This window comes from Toxotes jaculatrix, chromosome 16 (genome assembly GCF_017976425.1).
Source record: "Toxotes jaculatrix isolate fToxJac2 chromosome 16, fToxJac2.pri, whole genome shotgun sequence".
NCBI lineage: Eukaryota > Metazoa > Chordata > Actinopteri > Toxotidae > Toxotes > Toxotes jaculatrix.
In genome coordinates this window covers 24,334,372-24,355,622 of record NC_054409.1, presented here as the reverse complement: position 1 = coordinate 24,355,622, position 21,251 = coordinate 24,334,372, and the positions used below count along the sequence as shown (strand labels likewise).

At 45.7% G+C, this 21,251-nt stretch overlaps 1 protein-coding gene across 1 annotated transcript in view; it reads left to right on the top strand.

Annotated features, from left to right (window-relative positions):
- Positions 1 to 1,632: 1,632 nt before the first annotated feature.
- LOC121195746 (seizure 6-like protein) overlaps positions 1,633 to 21,251 on the top strand; it is a 34,831-nt gene continuing 15,212 nt past the window's right edge. The window contains exons 1-2 of the mRNA XM_041059404.1: positions 1,633 to 1,726; positions 20,728 to 21,189. Of these exons, the coding sequence (XP_040915338.1) occupies positions 1,633 to 1,726; positions 20,728 to 21,189 (556 nt within the window). The remainder of the gene's footprint in view (positions 1,727 to 20,727; positions 21,190 to 21,251) is intronic.

Here is a 21,251-nt window from a genome sequence, read left to right as displayed (position 1 = left end):
CAAACTTTTGTCTTCAGACCCGACTGACTCGGACTCAGGTGATTTCACCTGAGGACATTTGTCAGGCTTCACATTTATATATTCAGCAGTGGTTACATTTCATAATCCGGTATTTAGTTGTTTATGACTCTAATGATTACAGCCGGTCTTTGCTTCCAGAGCAGTAACGCTCTGTTTGCTGCTGCAGAGTCGCGTCCCGCTCCTTAAGTTTCCGCCATGTCCCGTGTCTGCGCTCTGTGTTTCCCCCGTCAGCTCGGCTGGATGTGTCAGCAGCTGAAGCATCCTGCAGAAAGGGGAGAGACAGCTGTTGTAGCACAGAGTCTAATGAGGTGTGTGTGTTACTTCCTTCCCACTGGAAGCAAACCCTGAAACTCCAGAACGACAGACACACAGACACACAGACACACAGACGGACAGACACACAGACACACAGACACACAGACGGACAGACACACAGACGGACAGACTGGTTCTGGTTTCCTGTCTGTCTGGTCGTTTTTAAAGTGATGTCACTGAATCATTGATAACTTTTTGTCCTGTGTTAGACACAGGCTGACAGAGACACAGGGACTGAGAGCACGGTTTGTTACACAAATATGTTTTTTTCCTTTCTTTTTTCTTTTTTTTTTAACATGAAGCTGCTGCTAGTACAGATGAGAGGGAACAGTAAAGTCAGGCCCAGCTACATCAGACAGTTTCATATTTATTATTTTTATATTTACAAACCGTCAAATGACCACTGGAGGGATGAACCACACAGAGAATTATGACTAACTCTATGTTAAAAAAACTGTGATATTAATATGATAATCAAGCTGTTTAATATTCAGTCGGTGGAGCTGCATCAGATCAGAGTCCAGTGTGTGGAGGTCAGCACTGATCACTCAGCCTGCTGACAGTTTACTGTAAAGCCTCGGATCGCTGTAGATTTCTACAGTGAAATACAGCTACTTATACAGATTACCCGCCCAGCACCACCCCCTCCACCCCCACCCTCCAAACACACCATCCTTCTCCTCATCCACCCAGTAGCCTAAATCTGCACAGCATGGGACGGTGGTGCTCTCTCTCTCTCTCTCTCTCTCTCTCTCTCTCTCTCTCTCTCTCTCTCTCTCTCTCTCTCTCTCTCTCTCTCTCTCCATCTTATGTAAGTGTGTCCTGATCTTACTGCAGCCCACAACAGTCACCCTGACACACACACACACTCTCTCTCTCCAGCAAAACTTTCATTATCATTAAGGTCAGGTTGTGTGTGGAGGGGGTGGGCGGGTGAGGGGGCACGCACAGAGAGAGAGAGAGAGAGAGAGAGAGAGAGAGAGAGAGAGAGAGAGAGAGAGACTGTGTGTGACTGAGTGTGTGTGTGTGAGAGAGAGAGAGAGGAGAGAGAGGGAGGACAGAAGAGTCCGCGGAGGAGAAAAGGAGGACAGATCGGAGGCAGGAAGCAGGAGCCGCTCCTCGCAGTCAGAAGGATGCTGCTCTCACACGCGGACCGTCTCTGATCCTGACCACGACGTTAGCGGCTCTACCTGACCGACTGACCGCAGACCAGCCAGCTGACAGACCCGGGAGCCCGTCCTCTGCTCAGTTTCTCCGCGATACACGCCGCCTCGTCTGGACCGGCTTTTTGTCGCCATGCCGCCGGCCGCCAGCTCGGTCGGGTACCGACTCCGCACCTTTCCCGCGGTGCTGTGGATCGGGCTGCTGTGGAGCAGCGTCTCGGCAGGAGGTACAGTCTGATATCACCTTCATGCTCTTTACTCTCAGTCCCTGTCGTCCTCCGTCTTGGCTCCTGTTCACACAGAGCGGCAGCAGCTTCGGCTCTCTGCGTCTCTCTGGGCATCCCTGTCTTGTTTTTAGAGATCTCCTCCCGCGACTCGTAGGAGGAGGGAGAGAGAGAGAGAGAGAGAGAAAGAGAGAGAGAGAGAGAGAGAGAGAGAGAGAGAGAGAGAGAGTCTGAAGCAGCCTTTGAAGTCTTGAAATAAACGCCGTTGCGGGTTATTTACTGTGCGAGCTGCTCCAACCGGTTTGGCTCCACGGTCCAGGCTGCACACGCATCCTCAGAGCCCATGTGGACCGGAGCCCACTCGTGTGCGTGGGAGTCTCGATCAGGATCAGGCAGAGAGAGATCACCTGTCAACAGGCTCTGCAGTTAGAGTGTTTCACAGGCAGAGTGTGTGTGTGTGTGTGTGTGTGTGTGTGTGTGTGTGTGTGTGTGTGTGTGTGTGTGTGTGTGTGTTGTGTGTGTGTGTGTGTTTGCGTGTGTTTGCGTGTGTGTGTGTGTGTGTGTTGTGTGTGTGTGTGTGTGTGTGTGTGTGTGTGTGTGTTTGCGTGTGTGTTGTGTGTGTGTGTGTGTGTGTGTGTGTGTGTGTGTGTGTGTTGGGGGGGGATTCCTTCAGTTTGAGCATCAGCAGTGATGAATTACTGACAGAGAAAGTTGATGCAGTCAGAGTGTGTGTGGGAAGAGAAGCTGCAGATGCTGATGTGGAGGAGTCACACTGTCAGTTTATGAATTAAATCTTCTGTGGCTCCTCAGGACCCGGGCGAGCCTGCGTCAGGAGCCCGGCTGTGGACCGCTGATTGTTTTCATTATCGATTAATGTGCTGAAAAAAAAAACTGTGCATTACTGAATGAAAGATATAGTGAAAAGATGTAATCAGTGGTTTGTTTTCTCCGACCAACTGTTCGAAACCCAAAGGCAGTCAGTTCACTACCACACCTGAAAATTACTGAAACAATCAATCAGTTATAAAAACTGATTTAATATCAATAGTTTAATCAGGTAATTGTTTCAGCTCCAACACGTGGACATCACAGCTGAGTGACAGAAGAGGTGGTTGGTCTTTTTCCTTCACTAAACAACCAGTGTTATTGGTTGTTTGATGTTTTTTTGGTTTGTTTGTCTTTATTGGGCAGTGAGAGATGACAGGAAGTGAGGGAGAGACAGACGTGAAGAGGGTCCAGAGCTGGATTCAGACTGTGGACATGGTCCTGATCAGCATCTAAACCACAGTCAGACTGGTTTCTGATCTGCTTCCGTTAAAGTTCTGCTCCTGGTTTTCATGAATCAGGCTGTTTTTGATTTTACTCAGTGTGTCTTCACTCAGTGTCCTCAGTGTCCATTCTCCTGCTCTGGATCCAGTTTGTCTTCACAGGCACAAAGTCAGTAAATTGTTTTTAATTTTAGCTCAATGATCAAGTTTCCATCCAAATTCAGCCAAATTTCAACTGAATTTCCAGAAAGCCTGGAAATGAAAATGCAGATGGACGTTGGTTTGCCTCCTGTCCTGCTGTGTGAGCTGAGTGGAGACAAACAGCTGGTGGAGCTGATTCTCAGTCGCTGGCATTAAACCACAGCAGGAGAAGAAGAGCTGATCCAAAGAGCTGCAGTCGAAGCTCAGACGATGGAAACGCGATGGAGATCTGACATTTGTGTGAGTTTGATGTGTTAATGTGAGGAAGGCTCGGTCTCTTCATCGCTCCACACACACCTGATGTTTTCATCTCTTCACAGGAAGTGATGAGTGATGACTGACGTTTAAGTCACATGATTTATTCTCCAGATCTGCTTCCTTTGCTTTTTTCTATCAATACACCGACTTTCCTACCTCATACAAGCTTTTCCTGCTATGATGGGTTAAACCACTAAAATGCATTTTGCTGCTGTTTAGTTGTTTAACTGCTTTAAATACTGTTTGGTAACTTCATGTGTAAAAGATGACCCTGTCTCTGTGAGTGTGCTGGTCTCAGCGTAGGTGGCAGGAGATTTAAAAGATAAACGATGTTCTTGTTATCCTCACAGCCTCGTACGAAGCTTTGTGAATGACCCGGTGCCTCACTCGACGTCTCGTTCCAGCAGATTTCATCTCTTTCACTCTTCGGTTTTATTTTGAAAATCCAAAGTGACAGCTGGTCTCACAGAGCTGCTGAATGTCCCGTGACTGTTAATGAGGACTTCCCCACTGCGCTGTGTTTCATTAATTTACCCATCAGACACATAAACACACGTTCACATGAATTCATCAGTCAGTTCCCAGCAGGCTTCAGTCTTCTCGTTAATCCTTGTCACTCAAGCCTTTTCCTGTGTACGTGCACAAATGTTCGATCTGTAAATGCAGCCTTGAACACACACACACACACACACAGACCCACACACACACACACACACACACACACACACACACACACAGACCCACTGTAGACACACTCCGTATCGTGCGCTGCATCACTGGTTTCATCTCACCGTCGGTGTCTGTGGTTAATGAGATCACCCAGCAGAGACGTAATGTCACAGAGCAGGCTTGTGCTTGTGTGTGTTTACGTGTCGGCGTGCGTGTGTTTACGTGTTGGCGTGTGCGTGAGCTCGTGTTGTCGAATGCGTGGATTGTGCCTGCGTATGAAGATAGGCTGGATCACTGCATGGTCTAATTTCTCAGGGTGAGAGCGATAATCTGCTAGAAAGACAGCTTGACAGCTGAGTAGAGATTCAAGAGCTCCAGCTGGAAATAAAGCCAACTGCAGTTTGCATCCAGAGAGCGACATGGAGCCGTTTCATCGACCCACTCAGACACTGTTTGCTTGTACAAATATCAATGAGGCATGTCCGCTTAATTTAAAAAATATAGATTCTCTTCTCCTCTCTTCTCTAAAAAACTCATCCATCTTGTAATTCGCCTTTCTCCTCTCATCACATCACCTCTCCAGTTTCCTCTTCAGCTTCCTTCCTCTGCTCCTCGTTCAGTCCTCCTCTTTTTTTTCCCTCCTCCTATTACTTGTGAGTGAGAGGAGAGAAAAATGGAACTGAGAGGGAGACGGAGGAGATTGTTTCTTATGGTTGGATAACCCCGGCCTAATTATACAACTCGATCCTCAGGCTTCAAACTTTTGAGAATATTGTGTCAAGTAGGCATCAGAAAGAGAAACCGAATGGGAGAAAGTACGAGTGAGGAGGAGGAAGCATGAAGGGAAGTTAGAGAGAGAGAACAGCAGCAGAGGATGTGAAATAGGGGTGTAATCGGTATCTGTTTAGAGAACGTCCCAGAAATGCAGTCAGGTCTTTACTGGAAATCATCCACTCTGCTTCGTTTTCTGTGCTGAATTGTTTTCTCCTGCCGGTTCTGCTCCTCACGTGGGAAAGTTAAGCTGCTCACAGACTGAAAAGAATAAAATGCTGTGTGGGTCAGAATATACGACAGTTTCCTCAAGACGCTGTTATCAAGGAGAAAATCAGCCTCATCCTAAAAGCATTCCCTCTAAGTAAAACATAATAATAATAATTATAATAATACTGATTAAAGCAAAACATAGAAGGTGATGCACGAGGCTCCAGAATCTCCTGCAGGATAAACAGCACTGAAAACACTCGCTACCATAGCAACATTTAGGCTCAAATGAATTATCCTCAGAAAACAGTGTCTTATATTCATGGCAGTACAGTAATGTTCAAGCCATGTACCTGAACCAACTGAATCATAGGATGTGTCTCACCTCCACATTCAGAAAGTCTAAGCTGGACCTAAATGAAAGCTGCGTTACCGTGAATGTTGGACAGAGATCAGGAGCACTGCATCTGGCCACACTGCATGATTTTCCATTAAGAACTGGAATCGTTTTTTTATACTGGGAGGAGGCTCGGGTGAATGTAGAGTTGGTTTGAATTGTCTAGAATTTAAAAAAATGAGAAAGCTATCGAGTCTTAGGTAACCGGGTCATACTGCAAAATGTTAAATGTAACGGGAGGAAGTCCAAATGAAAATTAGTTCAGTTTGAAGATTTTATGAAAAAGCTGCGACAGAAATCTGGAAAGCTCTGGAAAGCTGGGCCTCAGTATCAGAGACGAGATTATATCCAACAAAATGTCATTTAGGTTTGTCAGTAACTTCATGCCAACAAAGTTTATTTGAATTTAAATAGAAATAAAACCAGTGTAACACGAGTCGAGCTTTATCCTGCAATCCAGGCTTTTCAAAGGCTGTGTCCGGTGTGTTCCTACACACGGGCTCATGCACCGTCTAAGTAAGTCACGAGACCACACCCAGGAAGCTGGTGAAGTCTTCTGACTCTTACTTCCCTTCTCCCGATTGGTCGTTGGAGTTGGTCTGTTTATGACTCACATGGTCCGTAGGTTGAGCTGATGATGGTCTTTTGACAGATTTACAGACGTAGATGTTGATTCCTCTGTAAAGTGTGAGTGCTGATGATTGCAGCTGTGTGAGACGATGTCTCTGTGTTTGAATTTGATTGAGACGTGACTGAATAGAACCGCTGCGACCTTTGCGACAGTTGTGTCAGTGCAGAGCTGGTGAATGTTACTGGATTCATTTGGATGTTATTCTGTTCAGGTGTTCGTGTTCATTTACATTCACTGACCCCATGAAACAGACGGCGCGATTTATCTGTGAATGATGTTTGATTATAACAAAAACTGGGAAGAATCAAAACACGTGGCAGGAGGACGGTTTGCAAAGACGCAGCAGGTAGAAGAAAAGGAAAGAGGTGCAGGAATCAGCAGAGACGGAGAGCAGCAGAAAGTTGGAGGTGACCTGGTTTTAATCAGCAGCACTCGTGGCCGAGCGGCGGCGGCGGCGGCAGCAGCAAAGCACAGGTGGGCTCAGAGGGTTTAACCTTTCATTTCTCAGAGAGCTCCTCGGAATATGAGCCCCTGATTAAAATGATTACACAGATCAGTGTGTTCTTAATGAAGAGCTAATGCTGTGTTTTCTGATGAAGTACATAACTGCAGCCCAGGTTTAAGAGACTGAAGCAGTAGTTTGGCATCTTTCAGCCTGTTAACTACGTATTGTCTGTATGTGTCATCAGTGCAGAGCACTTTCAGAAGGAAAATGGAAGTTAAATTCATTTCCTGCCTTCCAGGCAGCTGCTGGTTGCAGGTCACGCTGCTGCTGCGTGAAACTCAACCTGCAGAGGCAGAGGATCCATTACAGTGTGAACATGGAGTCTGCTCGTCTCTCACTTGGATTTGCTGTTGTGTTTGTTTCAAAATACATTTTATATATTTATCATTTACTTTGCAAGATACTTTTTGGCAGAAAGAGAATTGTTGCTCATATTAACCTTCACTCAGTCTGTACTGCACTGAACCATGGGAAAACTGTTGGGTCGGGGTCTTTGTCGTGATTCCTCTTTATATTTGGGAGTGTGTGTGTGTGTGTGTTTGTGTGTTTGCTGCAGCTGGAGGAGTGTAGACGAAGCCCAAGCTGCTATCTCAATTAGCCCCTGCATTCATTAGGACCAGGAGTGAGAGCTGCGGCTTCTCGGTCTCTCACTCTGACATATGGTCTGAGCTTCTGCAACAAACTTACCAGAGACGATAACATCCCAGGGAATTAATCAAAGTTCTGTGTGTGTGTGTGTGTGTGTGTGTGTGTGTGTGTGTGTGTGTGCGCGCCTCCCCTGATGCTAACCTTCCTCCTTGCACGGTGTTGACATCAAAAGAGGATGCCTGGATGCCTGAAGCAGCCTCACTGCCAGGGATGTCTCCACCTCAGCAGGTCTGCTTGGACCTTTGTGACACGGTGCGGCTGTTTAAATGGGTTTGAGTGTGTGTGTCCGTGTGTGTGTCCGTGTGTGAGTTTCCTCAGTATCCAGGATTATCCTCTCTAGGATGGCTGCAGGATTGCATGGATGCTGCTGACACTTCTCTACAATAGAAGCAATTAACCAAGGCTTAACTTTGTGTGTCTGTTTTAAGCCATGGATGCTTGTGTGTGTGTGTGTGTGTGTGTGTGTGTGTGTGTGTGTTTACAGTTGAAACTAAACCAGTCGGATTTTTCTCTCATCCTTCTCCATTCCTTGACCCTTTAAGTTTTAAATGTGTTTCTGAGGAGAACACGAATAAATAAGCTGAAGAAGATTCACCTGGAGGGAATGCAGAGACATGTACGCAAACTTCACCTGCACTTTTGTTAATGTTAAATGTTACAGTCATGGATTTTGAGGCCAAATTCAAAAAAATCCAATAACAACATATCAGCTGACCCAGGTAATAACAGCTTTACTGCTGAAAACTCACCCTGTCACTGCTCTGTGGTACTGGAACAGTCGAACTCTAACGTGTGTTTTTACCCAGCAGACAGTGACACAGCTCACCTTCTGTTTGTGCACACACAGGCTCATTTACACACACAATGCCAAACATATCATACAACTGTATGAAAACAGAAATAAGCGTATTCCTGAAATGTCAAACTGCTCCTTCTCTTTAAATGAGACCCTGGGTTTGATGTCAGGTTCTGACCAGTTCTGAGACTCTGTGTCGGGCCATGGAGGGAAAAGAACAAACCTAATCTCTGAATCAAATATCAGGTTCTGGTAGAGAAGTATTTCCTTTCATCAGCTCAGATCTATATTTAATGCCTGATTCCACAGGCGAGCTTAGAAAGGACACTGAAAATGCTGCTCATTTTCGCTCCACAGCGAATGATGAATTTTGATCCAAAGAGAGATTTGACATGGTTGCCTGGGATTAGAGTGACAATTTGGATTTTCAGTCCGACTGAGTTACACACACACAGAAACTCGCCCCGACACTTTGCCTTGTCAAACTCACTCAAAGCAGATTGGCACAATCAAGTGTGTCTGCAGCCAAGCCTTTTAAAAGGTTAATATTTCAGTTCCCATTTGCCTCAGAGCTTTCACTAAGCCACCGCTCTGCTCCCTCATCTATCTGCCTTTGATATGGGAATCCCACTGAAGTAGGTCTGTTGACGCATTCGACAAACCGCATCTGTGTGCGCGATAATCCGCGCCGCACGCCGCTTAGAGCGGCGCCGATAGCTGCGCCTGTCATGCCGTCGAGTCGGCGTGTTTGTCTCCTTCGTACCAAGACTCGAGTATGTCTGAGAGAGCCGCAGACGGGAGCCGAGCATTGTGGGATACAAAGGATGTCTGGGTGTTTTTTTTTCCCACTGTGATTGGCTCCAGTCTGAGCCGTGAGGTTCAGCGTGTCCGCGCTGCTCCGCTCCGCTCTGCTGCCTGGCCGAGGGATTGATTGATTGATTGATTGATTGATTGATTCCTGTCATGGGGTGTGGAGAGTTCTCGCACCAGCAAAACTCCTCTGAGCTGCTGAGAGATTTATGGTCCGGCAGGTTTGAAGGAGGGTGTAGGATGAATTTAAAGATGCAAACCCCTCATCCAGACCTCAGCTTCCTGCAGGGTGATGGCTGCCAGTCGTGCCCTGTAGTGGAGGTTTCAGCCTCTGTTACAGATCCACTGAAACTGAAATTGACTCCTTTTTCTTGTGTTTGCCAGTTTCACAAGTCTTAAAAAGAAATCATGAAAAAACTCAGTATGAGTGAGGCTGTGCTGCTGCTCAGGTTTTCATTCCAGACTGAGTTCACTGTGTCAGCTGCTGATTGAAAAGCAGAAGTTGTAAACGTCCGTACTGTTGGTTTGGCATGTTTTTATTTTGCAATATTTTTGTTTGACTGATTTCCCTCCTCCGGGCAATCACTGCTTTCCATTCAGTCCCGTACAGAATAAAAATCAACCTGTGGGGAGTTGACTGGTGATAGGTAATCCATCACGGTCGGTTTTTGTCGCCTTAGTTCGTTCTGTATGATGCAGGTACATTTAAAAGCTAACGGCTCTGTGAGGCTGCTTTATGCTTTAGTGCCATTCATTTGCTTTATTTCCATATGAATTTAAAGGATTTCCTTGTTGGGTTTGTGGCAGCGACTCACCATGTTTTAAGTGTTTAACTGAAGGTGAAGACCTCTGATCATAAAGAGAACGTAACTGTGATAAAGTAGAAAAAATACTGATGCATTTTAGTAGAGTCACTGAGTTTCACAGAGTCCGTGTTGGCTCAGATTATCTGACTGATTTCCCTCGTGTTTTTCATTTGCTCCTCTTGTTCTTTCTGTTTGTCTGTACTCGGATTTCCTTTTGTTTCTAATTCCAGTTAATCAGAGAACTGATGATCAATATTCTATTATCCATCATTTCAGGAGGCCTTAAATCTAGTAAGATAAAGAAAGTCTGTATCCATAGAAATGTTGATGATAAATTCTGTGTCCCTTTTAACAACAATGCAAAATGATTTAATCATCAGAATCTGTGGGCGACGTTTGCATAGATTCCTCCGTGTTTCTCAGACGTTCCATCAAGAAGATCGTTCTTGATGGAACGTCTGAGAAAAGCATTCACAGATATTACAAAAGACAGAATCAATCATGTTGCTGCTCGGCTCTAATCTGCAGTGAAATTCACACTTATAAAATCCATACGTGACAGATGTTTCTCCGGTGGACACTGTTATCATCATCTGTAGCCTGGTTCTGTGGATTTCCTGAAATGTGATCAATCTCTATGCAGCTGACACTGTCTTTTGATCGTTTACTCATAAAGGTCTGGATGGAAACAAAGCTGCTGGGCATTTCTGAAAAACAGAGCAGGTCACCGATCGATGATAAGGTCAGGTCTGATTGATCGGAGACATAAAGTAAAATATTTCTTTTATGACACCACCGGGAAAATAGCTTCTCGCCAGAACATCCTATATAAAGACGATAATGGACAGAAACGGAGAGAGTCGACTCGTGCGTGTGAATCCTCTGCTTTTAGGACACATATACTATTCTATACTACTGTGACGCACTCAGGTTGGTGTTTTTATATCTGAACCACACTGTAGAAAAATTTATCAAAGGATAAATAGGAAAGAAAAAATGTTCGGCTTTATTATTAATTACTGTGTAAAGCCACAGAAACAGACACGTATCTGGATTTTGAACACAGTAGTACAGTTTGTGTTTCTGTATCACAGTTCACTTGTATTTCTTTTCTGCCTCATAATTTATTACTGAATGTTCTCCTTGTTGACATTTGGGTCATGGCCACCCCGAGGTTCACGCTAAAAGCATTCCTCCTTTCTTCCTCGGCTCGTCTCGGCTCTGCTCTCTGCCTCCTCTCACAGCTGATGTGGCCGGTGAAGAGATACATCCACCTTTTCTTTTATTCATGCATTAAAAGCACCGAGCCCACATACCTGTGACAGGCCCTGAGACACCATGAACACACACACACACACTGAGACTGTGAGCTATGGGGGTTTGGGTCTCACTCTGTGATGAGGCACCATTTATTAAAGGTTTATCAGCTGAATTTCATGGGTTTATTACTAATGCTTTACAGCTCAGCTATAATGCATTAATAAGAAGAGCCTTTTGGGTTGCCAGGTTATGGAAAATCCTCTTTCAGCTCGACACTTTTCTTTTTACCAGCCTCTGCACTGCACTGTTTGACTGTTCCTGAAAGAAGCTGCAGGACGTCTGCACCAAAATCCATTTAGAAACTGAGCTCAGTGTAGTTTTTATCGTTACTCAAACTGGAGAAGATTGTTCGGGACTATATTGGTAATTTCACGTTTCAAGGTGTCTGAAACCTTTTATATCAGAGTCCTGCTCTCCCACCGGCTTTTACAACCTCATAACCTGAACTGAAACAGGAGTCTCTGTAAGCAGGTGTCCTGATTTCCCTTGTTTCCTGAGATGAAGGGAAACTAGAGGCAGAAATGTTTAAAGCAGTCACAGTAATCAAAGCGAGCTGCTAGCTGTGCCTGAATCAATGGGGCTCAAACATGCGAAAGCACTGATGTGGTCCTTTAACAGCACATTTTCGCTTACAAATCACAATCAACAAAACGGGAAGTCATCACTGTCGCGGACGTCTTATGTAGTGAAAACACAGCAAGGTTTTCGGTCTGTGGAGAGAGAGAGAGCTGTCTGTTTCCTCTGGCATCAACTGGCATCACTTTCTTCCATTCACCTCCCCCCCCCCCCCCCCACCCCTCGTCTTCTCAGCCCTCCCCGCTCCTAACTGGAGGCAGGCAGGAATGTGAGGAGAGTTTCAATGACTTGTGGCTGCGAGTGCACTCACACAGAGATGTTTCTGCTCAGCGGAGCGGCTAACAAACATGCACATGTCAGCACAAACACACACACACACACAGACACACACACACATACACACACATTGGTGTTACTGCTGCATTCTTGTTAGGAACTTCATTGACTATATTCATTCCCTAACCATTTCCCCTAATCCTAAACTTTACTGCTACTAACTCTGACATTTCCACGTAATCCCGTCCTAATCTTAGCCCTAAACCCACATCCAGCTCTGAAGCAGCCCTGAAGAGAAGTGAAAATGTTCTGACTCCGGAATATTTCCCTCTTCCTTTTTCTTTTTGAGGACATTTAATCCTCATGAGGATTAAGTGTTTTCTCATAAGAAGACACACAGAGTCCCAAAGCTCTGGCAGCAAAGAACGTACTACTTTAAATCATTTCTACTTTTCTGTGAATTCAGTCTTAGTGCAGCCGCAGCTGCTTCATCATTCACAAACAGTCACACAGCTCCTGCCTCATCGCCTCAAACACACACCAAGACACACTCTTACTCAGTGTCATGGCACACGTACTTCTCATCCTAAGGTCAACGCGTTGCTATGACAAACATATTTATAATGTGAGCTTCAGTCATCGCACAAGGTGTCGATAATCATCTTTCTGCCACTCATGTCCATCTGTGAGCTTTGGCACCACAAGCAGAACCATTAAGACCAAGTCAGACCAGTCCCTGGAGGATCTGTTGTTCTGATGTTATAAAGCTGCTATGGCTAATTCCCTACTTATAGATCCAGCAGACGCAGAGCAACACTAGCATTCATCTGAAGTTGCGTCTCTGGCTGTGTGACAAATCTAAATCCAATATTCACTGTTCTGTTTGCTCTGCTTTGGTCTCCACCAGCTCCCGAGGGAAACATCCGGCTCTTTACCTGTCGAGGTTTTTACTTCGTCGGCCATTTGCTGCGGCGGGAAATCAGGCTGATGAGAGCTGTGGGAATTAATTACATAAACATGAAATGTGTGGGTTAATGTTGCTACGCGTTGCCATTGCTGTGACCCCTGTGACCCCTGTGACCCCTGTGACCTTACTCCTGGTAACTTAATATCAGTACAATATGATAATATCTGTTTGCATTCAGTCAGACTTAGTTCAGGAAATTTTATGACTGTGGGAAAATGTTATGAAGATAATGATCACGAAGAAAAAGACATTTCAGATGTGTTGTGAGTGTTCGACACTCGAGCTGGATGAAACCAGAAAAAGTGCATTTTTTACTGTAGCTCTTACAGGAAACGATGCTCCGCTGGAATAAAGCTTTGGTGGTGTTGTGCGTCAATCCAATGGGGAATCAAGTTTATATGGTTGAGCAACAGGATTTATCGCTCATTAATCATACGTGTTCCCCAGGGGAGGAACACAGAGGCAGTTACATGCTGCGTCTTTACGGAGAAAACAAAAAAATGAGTCATAGAAGCTGCGGTCGTGGAAAACAAAGAAGGATGGGAAAATACAGAGGAAGGGTAAAAGTAAAGTTGACATGGAAGCGAGTGGAAGGAAGCGAGGGAAGCACAGCTGCACTAACAGGCTGGTCATGACTTGGGGGGTGGGGGTGGAGGGGCGGGGGGTAGATGAGGAAAACAAGATAGAGGATGGTGTGAAGGAGAAAGATCCCACAGATGATGCCATCTGCTCAGCTGAGCTGGTCATGGCTGACTGCAGAAGCACCTGCTTCTGACACCTCACACACACACACACACACACACACACACACACACACACACACACACACGTACGTACCTCTGTCTTTGTGAGGACGCTCATTGACATAAATCATTCCCCGATCCCTAACCCTAACCTAAACCTAAACCTGATTCTAACCCTAAAACCAGGTCTGAACCCTCCTTAGAAGGTGTGTCAGGCTAAAATATCCTCACTTTGTAAGTCACACACACACACACACACACACACACACACACACTCGTTAGAGCATCAGGTTTTGTGCGGATCTTTCACTCTTCGTGCAGATGTTCGGGGGCTGTGTGTCTCTCCCTCTCTTTGTGTCCAGATTCAGACTTGATGTTTTTACCTTTCTAATAATCAGACATGCAGAGAAATGGGAGTGTAGGAGATCAGCTCCTGTGTTTAGACCATGGTTCAGCAATTAGCTCCAGCCACGGGACAGTTTTCTTCAACACTGTTCCCTGGATGTTGTGCGTCGCCTAAAGCAGGTGTGTGACTGGTGGAACGTGGTGGGTTGGCCCAGCGGAGAGAGTTATCTGTGGTTGTGTATCGATGAATCTGAGTCTCTGACACTTGGACCAGTTTTCTGGCTCCTGTTACTGAATCTTTACTTTAAAAAGTCACGTTGAAAAATTCAGTTCCCTCTAATCTGTTGGAACTTTTGGTGTTTTCAAAAACCAATTTTGTTTTTTACTGGCGCTCGTTTCCTGTTAACCGCTTTTCCAATCATCCAGGTTTAATTAATGAACTTTAATTAACTGTCTCTGGAAATGCTGCCTCCACTCTTTTGCATCATTAGGTGAAGGATGTGGTTATTTAATCCTTAAATTCAGTCCTCATTAATCAAGCCATTCATTTGATAAACTTTAGGAATTATGACGTTTGCTCCTTGATGTAGGAAACGTGAAAAACATTCTCAGGATAATCAGTTTTAATGAGGCTGTTTGATTTAACGTCTGTGCACACGGACGAGTGATCTGTGCAGATGCTAATAAGCTTGTTTACATTGAATTGTGTGTCAGTATGTGTGCGTTTGGGTTGTGTATGAGTAGATGGGATATTATCTACATGCTCATCTGCTCCGAGGTCATCGTTGATTGGCTGGGTCGATAGTAGCTCTGCTTTCGGTTCAGGTCATTCCACTCGCTGACCCCGAGCGCAGTTCAAGCGCCAATTCGAAGATAACATCGATTGGTGTGTGTGTGTGTGTGTGTGTATGTGTGTGTATGTGTGTGTATGTGTGTGTGTGTGTGTGTGTGTGTGTGTGTGTGTGTGTGTGTGTGTGTGTGTGTGTGTGTGTGTGTGTGTGTGTGGCACTCATCACTTCTCACACAGGAAATCACTAAATCAGCGTAGTGTGCTCAGCCAGCGCCTGAATCTGAGATGCAGAAACGTCTGAGGTCACAGATGCTGCATTTTACCACAGTCTGGTTTCCAGCGGCTTCACCAGTGCTACTGTCTCATGTGACCGTTTGGCTTTAAGTCACTCGAGCCTGTGACCACACCCACCATCACAGCTGGGCGTGGTCAGGCGTGATCAGCTGGTGTGATCACACCAAGCATGTGGGGAAAAAAAACATGCGTCATCGTTGTTTGGCAGAACCTCAGTCACAGATACGACCGTCAACCTCTGTTGACTGTTATGGTAACTCATAGAAATAATCAGATAATAAACTGGAATTGTCCTTGTACTTACCGGACAGGAGACGCTGCTCTGCTCTTCCTGCAGCTGAAATGAAAACCTGACTTGTCACACAGAGTCGTGCTCTGTGTGAGTGTGTGTGTGTGAGTGTGTGTGTGTGTGTCACAGTGAGTCTCCATGGTGAACGGACATGGTAGACAGGGAATGTATTCCAGATACAGTTGCTGCCAGTCTCGGGTCTGATAAAGCACTTTAAACAGCCACCGGCTTCCAGAATGCAAATTAAACAGAGTAACAAAGAAAACAAAAAGACGAGTTTCCTCCCTGTATTTTCTCCCAAGCTCACAAATATACTCACACAAAACCACAAAGGAGCACGTTCTCGTTGTCAGACTCCCCCGTCGAAACCTTTCCTGACATCGCTTTACACCCTGAGACTTGATTGTGTTGGCGTCTGCAGTCACTGAGCACTATTGAATTCTGCCTCCATCTCACTCTTTCTCTCTTTTCACAACCGTCATTCTGCTGTGAGCTCAGCCTCTCCTCCTCACACACACACACACACACACACACACACACACACACACACACACACACACACACACACACACACACTCATCCTTGTTTTTCTTCTGCAGTTACTAGTTAATTTGTTAGAAACATGATCTACACACACACACGCCAGAGACTAAATGTTGCTAACAGGGTGATGTGGTGAACACTGGCTCAGAAACACGCGGCGTTTAAGGTTGCCAAGACACGTCAGCGAGGCATGTTTGTGTCTGCGGAGAGTGAGAAGCAGCATTGCACCTACAAATGGAGGCGAGACGCAGACGTGCTGGAAACGTAATGAACGGTTTAATGAAATTTCTGGCGTCTGATATTCATGGCCTCAATCATCCATCTGATAACAAAGCACATCAACAGTGATGAAATGCAGCACATCTCCCGTTCACTTCTGCCACAGTTCATTTCCTGCACAGTCAGGGAATTCAAACCAGCAGCATAATGGCCACAGACTCCCAAACTGGCACTTCATACCACAAGTGGACAGTTCTGTTTATAAAACAAATGAAAGAGGCGAGATCATGATCGCTCTCATCGCTGCTGGATGCGGTCAGGGATGCTCAGGTCCACATGAAGCTGGGCAGACACTAAATGGATCGAGCCCAGTTTCTAACCTCAGATTGGTCGCACCCAATTCATTTTAGAATCAGGCTCAGTTTCTGCGGGAGCGGCCGCTGTCGCTCGGTGTGACGGGGGTCACAACATCCAGTGAACGATGAACACTCAGGCTGCTGGACGGTTTCCTCCGTGGCAGACATTTGGGCTGATTGTGTTGTAATACGAGCAGTTCTCCGTCTCACATGCTCACAGAAATCATCATCAGTCGTCTCACAAAAGATGTTTTATTTGTGTATCAAGGTTGTGTCGATGTTGATGATTGATTTCATGTCCAGATGCAGCTGTGTCTTAGATTGATGCTGGATTTGATTTGTCAGAGTGTAAAACCTCTGTGTGGTGACTGGTCGAACAAACAGATTTAGTGCTGTACATTTTGTCTGTGCAGAAAAAGGTGATTAACTAATGAAGATGAATCAAACGGTAAACGCTGCATAAGGACGCTGAAGGGCTGCGTAGGAGTGTGTGTACTATACAGCAAACCTCCTGAAATCTATTACTCCACAGGCTGCTGTAACTCTGACTGTTTTCTCTGTCTGTCAGTTTCTCTCAGATAAAATCAGCCGTGAAAAAACCAGAGTCCAGTCGTGACGGCTTCTTTGAGCGGCTCTCTTTTCTGATACAGCAGCTTCTAACGCCGGTGCCAAACGTTCTCTGTAAAACTTAAACCTGCATTAACCGATTTTTTTTCTTTTTGGGCCATTCAACAAGTTATAAACCAAAAAACTGACATATTCTCAGCTTATAATGTTGATATGGTGAAGATGTTTGAATATTTATTAAAGGAGACGGAGCAACATCAGCACTGAGTTCTGTCTGAATCTTCACGTCAGCTGATATCATGAAGAACGACTCCTGTTGGAGGAAGAGTTCACTGGAGCTGTGTCCTGTGAGCCTCCTGTGTGTTCATCAGACTTTAACCTGAGCTGAGCACCTCTCTCTCCTCAGTAACACCAGTCTAGACAGGAAAGCAGTAAGTCTTGTTTTTGTTGTGGTTGTCACCACAGATTGGCCTGTTTGGAGACTCTGAATCAATAAAACTGTCTAGGTGCTTCACCCGTGTCCTGGAATAGGCACAATTATTGTGAGCTACAGTACATGGTTCTGTTCTCTACAAACCCTTGTCAAGGACCAGCGAGTGGTCCCTTTCATCCCGCCTCTGTGATGGAGAGATCATCCAGGTGCTGCTGCACCTCAGGGAGTCCCCACACGACTTCTGCTGTGGGCCTTTGAAAGCGTGCACATCAAGGCTTTCCCAAACCAAACGGTGTATCTTCAGAGCACCGACGGCCTCGTGACGGAGCAGTGACCTTTCTCGTGGGCACTTTCACCCAGACCTCCAAAAGGTTCCTCGCTGGCAGAGATCATCGTCAGACTGAGGGTCTCATTTCAGTGGCTGTAACGCTTACACTCATTCGCTGACAGTGGTGGAAGAAATACTCATTATGATTTTATAACGAGGTCCTCCTGGACCCCAGCGGACTTTCACTGATTGTTTCCTCCTCTCTGATTGAAGGCGCTGAACGCTGAAATCGGCTGCTCTGGTTTCTTGAAGTGGAAGAAAAATCTGCAAACTCATTGCCCAGCAGCTTAAATGAGATCTAAAGTTTTAAAGTAAGATTTCACATCTCAGACCTCACAGAGCCTGAAGGTCTCCACGGTGATGCATCTTTTTTTTTTTAAGCTTGTTTACTTCCTCCCTGTTTCAGCCTCTTCATTATTTATTTATTTTTGATTAAATCCCTCATTTCTCAGTCTGATCCGCGTACTGTGTGACACGTCTCTCAGCTGACAATCTTTTCAAAAAGCTGAATGCACCATCAAACCATCGCTGTCACAATAGTGATTGTCACAGCAAGTTTCCATCAAACAAACCTGAAAAACGCCACGAGTCTGTCGGCCCTCATCAACGTGTCCGCCGTCGTCTCACCACAACTAAACGAGCACGTTAATCTGTGCTTTCATGGACTTCACAACATCTGGGCTTTAATTATTCATCCGACTGAACCAAACGACTCAGGCAGCAGCACAAAAAGCCGATTGATTGCTCCTGTGAAACATCTCGGTGTACGTAGCGCCAAACCGGAGGACGCACTGAAACCAGAGCGGGTCGTGATCCTGCTCATCAGCAGCTCCACTCTAACCCATCTGCGTCCACGTGTCTCTCATTACATATCGTTGTTTTGATGGTTCAGAGTCAGATGATGACCCTCTTACTATAAATAAGGTAACTGCGATGAGTGATGAGTGCAACAACAAAACAAAGGCACACCAAATGCAAATTCTACACACACTGGAGACCAATTAAGGACAAAGGATTGTCAGACCGATGGCTCAGACGCTTTCTAGAAAATTATGTCGACGCTGTAAAGCTGACAAAACCACGAATGTGCTGTACTGATTTGGCAGAACTGGATCCAGGCACCAAACACTTTTTAAACTGAATTCACTGCAGACGGATCTCAGCTTCTTTCTGCTGAAGATTTTAATTGAAATTGTTTTTATAGATCACCTTCATCGGTGATTGTTCGCCGTCCGTCTCCACACGTCATCTCTCGTGTTCTGCTCGTGTGGTTCTGGTTTTTTTTTTTTGTTGTTGTTCTAAGGTCACATGATCTCAGTGAGAGTTATTATTTTGTTCTATTTTCACAAACCATTTCAGCATTCATCCCCCCCACCCCCAACCTCAGTCGAGGCCATAGGTGAACAGGAAATTTTCAGTGAAGCACGGAGCGTACTCTTTACTGAGTGTAGATGAATCATTTATAATAACCGACTTCCTCATCAGTCAGAGTGGCAGGTGAATAGACTTTTCATTTTTCAGCTCTTTATAGTAGGAAGTAAAGTTTTCACATCAGCTCATTTACCTCAGACCGTTTGGCAGCGAAGACAAATCCATGAGGTGGGCTCTGTGGCTGTGACGCTCTCTGCAGCCGCCATCGAAGCTGCGCAGCAGGAAGACGAGGCCTCGTTGTACCTGTGAGTGATGTTCTCTGATAAATGCTCGTGAACTGCTGCTTGAAGCTCGTCATTTTAGTCAGGACAAGCATCGTTTCTCAGTCAAGTGAGTGAAGCTTCTGATGCTAAACAGATTTATTGATCACAAACAGGAAGCCAAAGTCCCCGCCTTCTTTTAAAGCTGCAGGCATCGATATTTCTTAGTTAACGATGGATCAGATTTGATCAGTTCTCACATTCACTGAGGACCCCCACTTTGTCAAAGCATTTTTCCAGAAGAAAACATCATCTTACGTTCGTGTCTTTAAAGAATCTTCTCCAAAAAAGCTTGTTTATATTAATGTTTACGTCACAGTGATGAGTGGGATTTCTGTCCAGTGAAATTCAAGCAACTCCAAATATCAAAAGCAGAGTTTTCGAGCAGAAGCACATCTAGAATAAATGTTTGTCGGTGTCTTTAGAAGTGTGTGTGTGTGTGTGTGTGTGTGTGTGTGTGTGTGTGTGTGTCAACATCTGCGGCTGAGGAGCTGCCTACATAATTACAAGCTGTGAAAGCAGAAATGAGTTTCTTGAAGATGGCGGTTTGACACATTGAGCATAATGCAGGTATATCCAGAAATAAAAAAGGCTATTTATTTTCTGTCTGAAGATGAAAAACTGCAAAACAAGAAGAAAGAGCTCGTGTTGTTGACGACACACGGAGGATATTTTCCCCTGACTTATTTCTCTCTTGATCGAAGCGGCGGCAGCAGCACCGCTGCTCCAGCCTGAGCCGTTTTTGCTCAGATGTAGATTAATGTGAGACTGCACCACGAGCAGTTCCTCAGCTGGAGTGTATGTACTGTACGGCTGCTTGTTGTTGTGAGGGTGGACTGCAAAGTATGTGGGCAAGACAGGAGGTGTGTGTGAATGTGTGTGTGTGTGTAAATGCTGGTCTGTGCTGTTCTTGAACTAAGCTGCTCGAGATGGCATTTTAGCATGCACGGCAGAGCGGTTTGCCTGTCTCTGCATTTCTTCTTTTTTTTTCAGTTTCTCCCTCCTCCTCTCTGCACAGCTCCTGTCATGCTTAACTGCCCTGTCTCCCCACTACACTGTCTTATTGTGTGTTATGTGTGCATGCTCAGTATGCTGTGTGTGTGTGCGCGTGTGTGAAAAGTTGAGGTAAGCTTGACTGGGCTTTGGCTGTGCTGGCTAGATAACCCCGCTCCTGATAAGACCAGCAGGACAGTGACAGAACCACCCAGAGCTGCTCTCCCAGGGCATTTCCAAAGATGTTTTTCTCGCCTTTCTTGCCAGTTGAAGTGATTCATCCCTTGTTTTCCTCTCTTTTCAGATAAAGAAGTCCCCACAGCCACCCCCTCCACCCCATCTCCAATGGTGGCACCAGGGAGCACAAAGGAAAGCAGCCCCAAAGGCAAGAGCTCCGATGCCGTGGCTGGAGGTTTGCTTCAGTCAGTGCTGGCTCAAAAAGGACGACTTGTCTCCCAGAGAGGGGAGGTCCTTCCCTCTGCTCTGCCCCAGAACCTGCTCCCTCTTCTGGGCAGAGGCCTCAGCATCAGCTCCCTCCCTGGAAGTCATTCCCTGGAGCATCAAAGTGGGGGATTACTGAGGAGGGTAAAACCCCCAGCATCAGCTGCAGCGTCAGGCCGAGGCAGCGGTCCAACTGAGCCTCCTCCTGCAGACACACACTCCCAGCTGCCTCACACACAGACACACACTCCTGAGCAGGAGGCTGAGATCACCACTGTGGCCACGATGCTGGACATGGACACTGAGACAGGGACACCTTCTTTAGGTATGAGTGTGTTATAATATACAACAATTCAACACTGACATATTCTGTTTACTGATAATACT